The 7,124-nt window shown below is 41.6% G+C and overlaps 1 protein-coding gene across 1 annotated transcript; it reads right to left on the reverse strand.

The window, feature by feature from the left end:
- Positions 1-5,306, reverse strand: dusp4 (dual specificity phosphatase 4). The gene is made up of 4 exons (XM_053477760.1): positions 4,739-5,306; positions 4,048-4,175; positions 3,098-3,317; positions 1-1,950 (listed from the first exon to the last, which is right to left on the reverse strand). The coding sequence occupies exons 1-4, from the start codon at positions 5,106-5,108 to the stop codon at positions 1,568-1,570; spliced, it is 1,101 nt and encodes a 366-aa protein (XP_053333735.1). The 5' UTR covers positions 5,109-5,306; the 3' UTR covers positions 1-1,567.
- Positions 5,307-7,124: the final 1,818 nt, after the last annotated feature.

The following is a 7,124-nucleotide window of genomic DNA, read 5'->3' on the forward strand; positions in this document are numbered from 1 at the left end:
AATCCACTTACAATCATTTATACATAACGTAATAATGAGTCACACCAGCCTTTTGTTAAAGAACGTTGTTATATTCGACAGTGGAAGTCAAGGAATAAATAAAATATACATACACAACAAATCGCTTTAAAAATCAAACTGATATTGCCGTCGGCAGTCTAAACGTCTCAGTTGACGGACACAGTAAAAAGTATTGCATTCATCAGTGATGTGGTGACAGACCATGGAATTTACATGGACACAAAGTAAAGCTCTAACGGGTGTTACAAACACACAGCTCTTGTCTCTACTCCGGTCATGTGCAAAACAAAACCTCGGCATATTGCATCACTTAAAAGTGCTCTGTAGAAAAGGTGCCCACATTCGTCAGGGAACGGTAAAACTATTAAACCCCCAATTCAATGTTTGAGATGAACTCTGGTCTTCAAGGCAAGCTGAAGAAATCGAAGGTAGAGTCTCTTACTGAGTCGTGTCTTAACATACACATTCATAAGACTGCAGCCATCTCCATCTTCACGCTTGCCGTTTATCCACTGCAGTCATACAGAGCAGCAAGAGTTGCATCCACTAACACATTTACATATGAAATAAAGCTTACAGTGGTTAGACCTGTCAAGGTGACCTAGGGAAATCTGTGTACGCTTTACGAATCAAATCTGTACCAAAATGATTTATTTCAACTTTCTGTTGCAGAGATTTTCACAGCCGCACACAGCAAAAAAAATAAATTATAATAACTCCCTACCCTGCTACTGTACAAATAATTATGGACAGAAATGATGACATTAAAAACAGTGTACAGTGTGATCGACTTCTGAAACACAACAGTGCTTTGGTGGCAACTGGGAAGAGACAGGGAGATGTTATTGCTCTGTTTCGGTTGAGAGGCGGAGACGTATTGCAAGTCGAAACATTTTAGTCGAGAGTTGCCTGTCCGTCTGCATTTAAAAATCTGGATAATTGCCAGGACAGGCCCGTCTGTGCCTTGTACCTTCACTGTACAAGGCACTGACCAAAAAACAAACCAACAGAACTAATGAGACATGCCGCATGAAACCCCTGACGATGAACAGGTTCAGTATGTGCTGGACAAGCTCAATCGTTTTCTTTCTGACCGAGAAAATGAGGGGGACGATAACAGAAAGCCAACAGTCCCGGACACAGTGTGCAGCACCTGCCACAGCTGAAGGGCCTACTGCTCTTTGTCAGGAAGTGAGACTGTGAGGAGAGGCGGTGCATGTCCCTACCCCCACAGCGCTCATTCAACACACACTACCAAACCACATGGCAGGGCTTTGGAAGAACCCGAGATATGTCTCCCGCACAGATGAACACGAGTTCATTTGTCTGATATTCTCGTCCCTTCAAGTTCATGATTGATTACTCGAGTTCCTTTCCAACCAACCAGCCAGCGAACAAAAATTCTAGTTGTTTGGGTAAAAAAAAACTGGTGTGGATTCCCTGAACCCACTCAGAGTGATTGTCCACATTAATATCCTTTATTAGTGAGTCCTCTGTTTGCACCACAATTTAAAAAGGTTTTGCCATTTGTGGCCTGAGCAGTTTATCAGCAGCTTGGTGAGGTGGTGATGGGACTCTGCAAGTACGAGAGGCTGCTGGGCTGCCCGTGCGGCCCCACTGGCCCCATAGGGAAGCTGAAGATGAAGGGTGAGTTGCTGGATGGGGAAGACTTGGGGCCCAGGGTGGCTGATGGACTAGCTGCCTCCACTGAGCATGACGTGGCCAGCACCTGTGACTCAAACTGCAACAGCTGACCCATGAAGCTGAAGTTGGGGGAGATGATACTGCGTCGCTGCTTGACAAACTCAAAAGCCTCGTCCAGGCACACACGTTTCTTCTTCATCAGGTATGCCAGACAAATAGTGGCTGAGCGTGAAATCCCTGCTTGACAATGAACCAATACGCGTCCGTTGGAGTCTTTCACCGAGTCTGTGAGAGAGAAAATGATGACGAAACAATTAGTCTCAATGGTGGTTTCAATAGACCTTTAGCATATCCTGTATTTCGTTTACAGTCTGAGTGAGCTGATGGTCTGGATAATGTAAAAAGAAACAAAAGAACAAGACACCAACACTGTCTAAAAACTCTAATGGTATCAACACCTCTAGATGAGAGAGCAGTTCTCACTCTAACAATACGGCCTGGGGTGTGTTTCACACCTTGTGCCTCACTAAAACACGTAAACATCGACACCCTTCTAACACTAACAAGATGCTGATCATTAATTAGAAAGTGAGAACTCAGTGGTGACAAAGGAAGACAACAATCATTTTCTTCCTACCTGATCTTAAATTTCATACCATCTTAATAGTAGAAGGTCTAAAAAAAAAAAAAAAAAAAATAATGCAATGGTTTTTGTATCTTTAATCATTCTTGGTTTTCATTTGGCCCTGAAGATTGTTTTCTGGCACCTTTTGAACTTCAATTTGTGTCTCATCGGCTTTCACAATGCACACATATAATGACTGAAGGACCCGAGTGCTGCTGAACGGTGGATGAGTCAGAGCCCAGTCCTTGAGCTCCGCACTCTGATGCATTCATACATGCTTACATAGCCACCCCCCCTCCTCCTCCTTCTCAGCATCGGGTTTTGTTGCAGATGATCTGTGCAGCACTGAAATCAGATCTTGAGGATACCCCACACTTCTCCGCCACCCACACTCTCAGAAAACCCTGCCTGAGGGAGAACCACCCATAATGCAAATCTTGCCTTCAGCATCTTTGACCGCTTCTAAATGTTCTACCCTTTATTAATACATCACCCATCAATGAAGCACAAATCAATGCACACACATCAGATGCTTTCAGGATGGAAAAATGGATGAGTGGTTAAAACCGTTTGTGACACGAATAATCTAAACAGATTCCAGTGTAATGCAAATGAGTCTGTTAATCACTGATTGACATTGAGCCGTTTACAATGATGACAAAAAAAAAAAACAATGAAGACAAGCGACGCTGAGCAAAACCCATTTCCCGCGATCTATCCCTGCCCACTCAATTTGCACATGCTAAGTGTTTACTTGGAAAAGAGAAAGTCTGATGATGATGATCTGATTTAAATCAGTGAGCTCACCTATGAAGTCAATGGCTTCAGTGAACCAGGAGCTGATGTCTTCCTTGTGGTTGTCCTCCACTGGGATGCACTTATACTGGTAAGCTCCTTCAAAATGGTTGGGACAATTCGAAGATACATTTAACAGGGCAGAGATCCCCATGCCATCCAACATGTCCTTTTTGGATGCGTGGAAGGCACTGCCGAGAAACAGGAAGGGAAGGATCTCCACAGGTCCACCCTATGGGAAAATAAGCAAAGCAGCAATGTTACAAAGCAGCAATGTTACAAATGTCTGCGAATTTCACGGTAGTCACTGAACTACATTTCCTTGTCTCTGAGGTGGTGTCCTGGTGTGTCTTGTGTAGTTACACTTTACACAATACCACCCTGATGATGGGTCTCATTATGTTAGACAGAGTGACTCTTTATTCTAACTGAGCTGAGAAGATAGAGAGAGAGAGAGAGAGAGAGAGAGACCTTACCATTCAGCCACTTAAAAGCAAGAATGCTGGAGGTAAAGTATTATTTACCTAATATTATCATCCGGCCGGAACCGGAAGTATCCTTATTGATTTGAGGTCGCTGACCTGCTTTTAAGCTACAGCCAGGAAATGATGTGCGAGTAAAACAGAGGCCAGTAAAGACAGCTACCGGGCGGGGGAATGAGAGTTAATGACACCAATCGATGGACCATTAAGGCTCCATTTTGTAGTTCAGGTTACTGTAGGCCAGCTAATGCGCGCTGGGACATGAGAGTTCCCCTCACACACACACACACTCTCTCTCACACACACACACTCTCACACACACACACACACACTCTCTCTCACACACACACACACACACTCTCACACACACACACACACACACTCTCTCACACACACACACACTCTCTCACACACACACACACACACACACACACTCTCACACACACACACCTCAGCGAGCGTGCTGGAGAGGGGTCTCACCTGGTCGTGCTGTGGAGTTGTGCAGGAGCTGCAGCTCGGCTCCGTCTGGCTCTGAGCCGCCGCCACCGGCAGGGACTTGCTCTTTAAACACAAGTCCGGATACTGAGAGAGAAAGCGCTCGTAGCCTCCTGCGGGAAAGAAAAACAAATCGAATGTTGTTGGTGAAGATTTCAGCAGAAATATGACATCATATTCTAGGCTGCTCGGGATCATGGGGCTTTTCTTCATAAGATAAATGTTTCTGCATCCATGTCGGAAAGGAAATGCTGTAGATTGAACCCCACTTCTCTGTTCACACCTAGGGAGGAATTAACCCAAATATTCTATTTTTATTTAATAAAGAAAAAAAATGTTTGCCTTGATGAATGAATGTAGGCCTGTTCAGTCACTATCAGGCAAAAAATAAATTAATAAATAACAGGTTTATAGGGAATATAGGGAGAAAAACGTTAAAATTAAATATTGTAAGTGTTAAATAGGTTATATTTTGCGCATGACGACTTATATGAATATGTCTATCTAAATCTGTCCATATGAATACCCGAATTATATAATTCAGTTTTAAATAAATATAGAATATCTCTGCATTTACACTAGATCAGTGCCAGTTGTAACGGTCTGCGCACACACAGATTATATACACCATAAAGACTTTATTTCTTCATGTATTCTTTTGAAAGGATTTCTTCACCTTTGAGGAAATACACCTCGGTGTTGAAGGTGTCTCTGCCCAGCGCGTTAAACACCAGCGCGATCGTGCTGTCCTCTTTGAGAGAAGCCGCGTCCGGAGTGCGCTCGTCGTAAAGGACGACGGCCGAATAGAGGCCCGAGATCAGTCTGCACTTCACCTCCTCGTCCCCGGACAGGATCTGGTCCAGAGACACGGAGCCCTTGGCTCTCCGGCGCACGATCGTGTTGCAGCGGACGTTGACGGCGCTCCGGATGTGGCAGGAGCTGAACGCCAGGAAGGAGCGGCAGTCCAGCAGCAGACACCTCGCCGTGCCGTCCTCCTTCAGCAGCCGCTTCAGCACTCCGCACTCCATCTCGCTCAGCTGCTCCATCCTGACCGTGCTGTTGTTGATCTCGATAGTGTCTACGGATCTCCCTCGCTTTTAGTTTTGTTTTCCCTTCTCCTTTTCCCCCTTCAACAAGGAAATAGTGAAGAAAAACACAGGCTCGGTGTTCGTAGCCTCCTCTGCGCACTTATCCTCCCGAGAGCATTACTACCACAGGCGGAGAAGCTCTTTCCGTTTTTATGAATGGGCGCGCTCGCTTCCATAAAAGGAGCGTGACGTCACAATGGAGATGACGTCTTCTACTAGTACCATTCATTAACCGCGAGCGCCTCTTCATTCATAAAAAAAAAAAAAAACAGACGAGGAAGAAATGGCAGCAAGGTGCAAAATACAGACAAACCAAATTTCTAGACTATGCGTCTTAGATTGGAATTCCCTTTAAACAAATAACGAAATGTTAGAGTTTTGGGTTCAAAGCAAAGTGCATTGTGTCATACCATTTCCTTTGTTGCATTGTCCAACCGTTTCAACCAGCAGCCTTTTAACTGTAAAATAAAATCTATGGAGATACTCAGTTCAGATTTATTTCATAGACATATATTAGGTTAAATGTGCTCAGTTATAGTCTGGCTATTTATTTGGCCTCTGGTTGTTTTTATTCCTGAAAATTTCACTCACAGAACACATAAAACCAGCAAAACAGGGCAATGACCACACGAATTCAATAATACATATAGTCATTTCGATTAATTTCGGGTTTTTATTTCCATAGCTGCATCACATAGGTAAAAATCACCTGGTTGCGCTTCATGAACCTTATTTTGAGAACCAAAGTTTTAAAGCATTACCACAACTTCTTTAAAAAAGGCAGCACATCAAGTGTTCCATATATATTATAGGACTCTTAGCTGCCAATCTGTACTACTTTAGAATCTTTAAAACTTAACCCAGAGAGGTGAATTAAAAAAGGGACTTTTCAGAAATTTAAACTTAACATTATAAGAACCAGTTAAAGTAAATTGGTTTAAGAAAAAAATTTGAAAAAAATTGTGTTAATATGATAATCTAAACTATTTTAAAGCAACAGTTTGTTTTCAATAGTTTATTTTATCAAATTAACAAAATTTGTACTTGTTTTCTAATTTTTTTATTAATTTAATTTAATTTCCACTATATATGTACTTTTATGTTTTTTCGTGTACAAGTCAATGAAATTGTATATACACTGAAGTATTTTAAGGCTTAAATAGATGAAAAACTGCTCTAAGGGCCATTTTGATGGATGGTTCTTTAATCATTTTTGTTGGCACCTCATAGAAACAAGGAACTCTTTTCTGCTAGCAAATGATTTACTGTATTGTTGCACCAAGAAAAATGATTAAAGAATGAAACGATAAAATGTGTTTTTGAACTTAAAATACTACTGAGTCAGTAATGCTGTCTTATATGTCTAACAACAGATGATGATAATAATAATAAAACACTTGTGAAAACAAAAACATTCCTCTCTTAACAAAATAATTCTTAAAATTCATTGTCTTTGATTTCACTAATTTAAACAAATCCAGAATCCACCCACTCTCTACAGGAGGTATTGGATTTATTTGCCTTGTTTGGTTTTATTTTAAACTCCATGAAAAGCACCAATCACTCCACTGTCTACGGCTCTGAATGAAGACGTTGATTATTGCTGGACACTTATTTATTGTCAACAGCAAAGATAAGAGAAAATGGTTTACAGGTTAATGATTGCTTTCTTTTGCGAATGCTAACAGACTGACCTTCCTCTGCAGGGGATCTTTAAGTGGACTGAAACAAGACAGAAAGGAAATCAGTCATTGGTTAGCCATGGTTAAAAGAAAAACTGTGTTTTTGTAATACCAAACCTACAGTACCTTCATTGTTTTTCTTAGAGTGCAGCAGTTTATATATAAAACTGTCTTTTCTGCAAAAATAAACATCCAAACTGTGCCTTAAACTAATCTGTTGGAAAGTCAATTCAAAAGTCAATTATGGTGAAAATCACCCGTTTTATTTTCATTTTTTATTTACTGTATTATT

The sequence above is a fragment of the Clarias gariepinus genome, chromosome 19, assembly GCF_024256425.1.
Source record: "Clarias gariepinus isolate MV-2021 ecotype Netherlands chromosome 19, CGAR_prim_01v2, whole genome shotgun sequence".
Taxonomy (NCBI): Eukaryota; Metazoa; Chordata; class Actinopteri; order Siluriformes; family Clariidae; genus Clarias; species Clarias gariepinus.

Excerpts from the sequence above, each read along its gene's own strand:
- dusp4 (XM_053477760.1), bottom strand. The coding sequence starts at position 5,108 with ATGGAGCAGCTGAGCGAGATGGAGTGCGGAGTGCTGAAGCGGCTGCTG. Across the intron at positions 3,318-4,047 it reads CAACTCCACAGCACGACCAG|GGTGGACCTGTGGAGATCCT; the intron begins GTGAGACCCCTC and ends ATTTTCCCATAG. Across the intron at positions 1,951-3,097 it reads TGAAGCCATTGACTTCATAG|ACTCGGTGAAAGACTCCAAC; the intron begins GTGAGCTCACTG and ends TCTCTCTCACAG.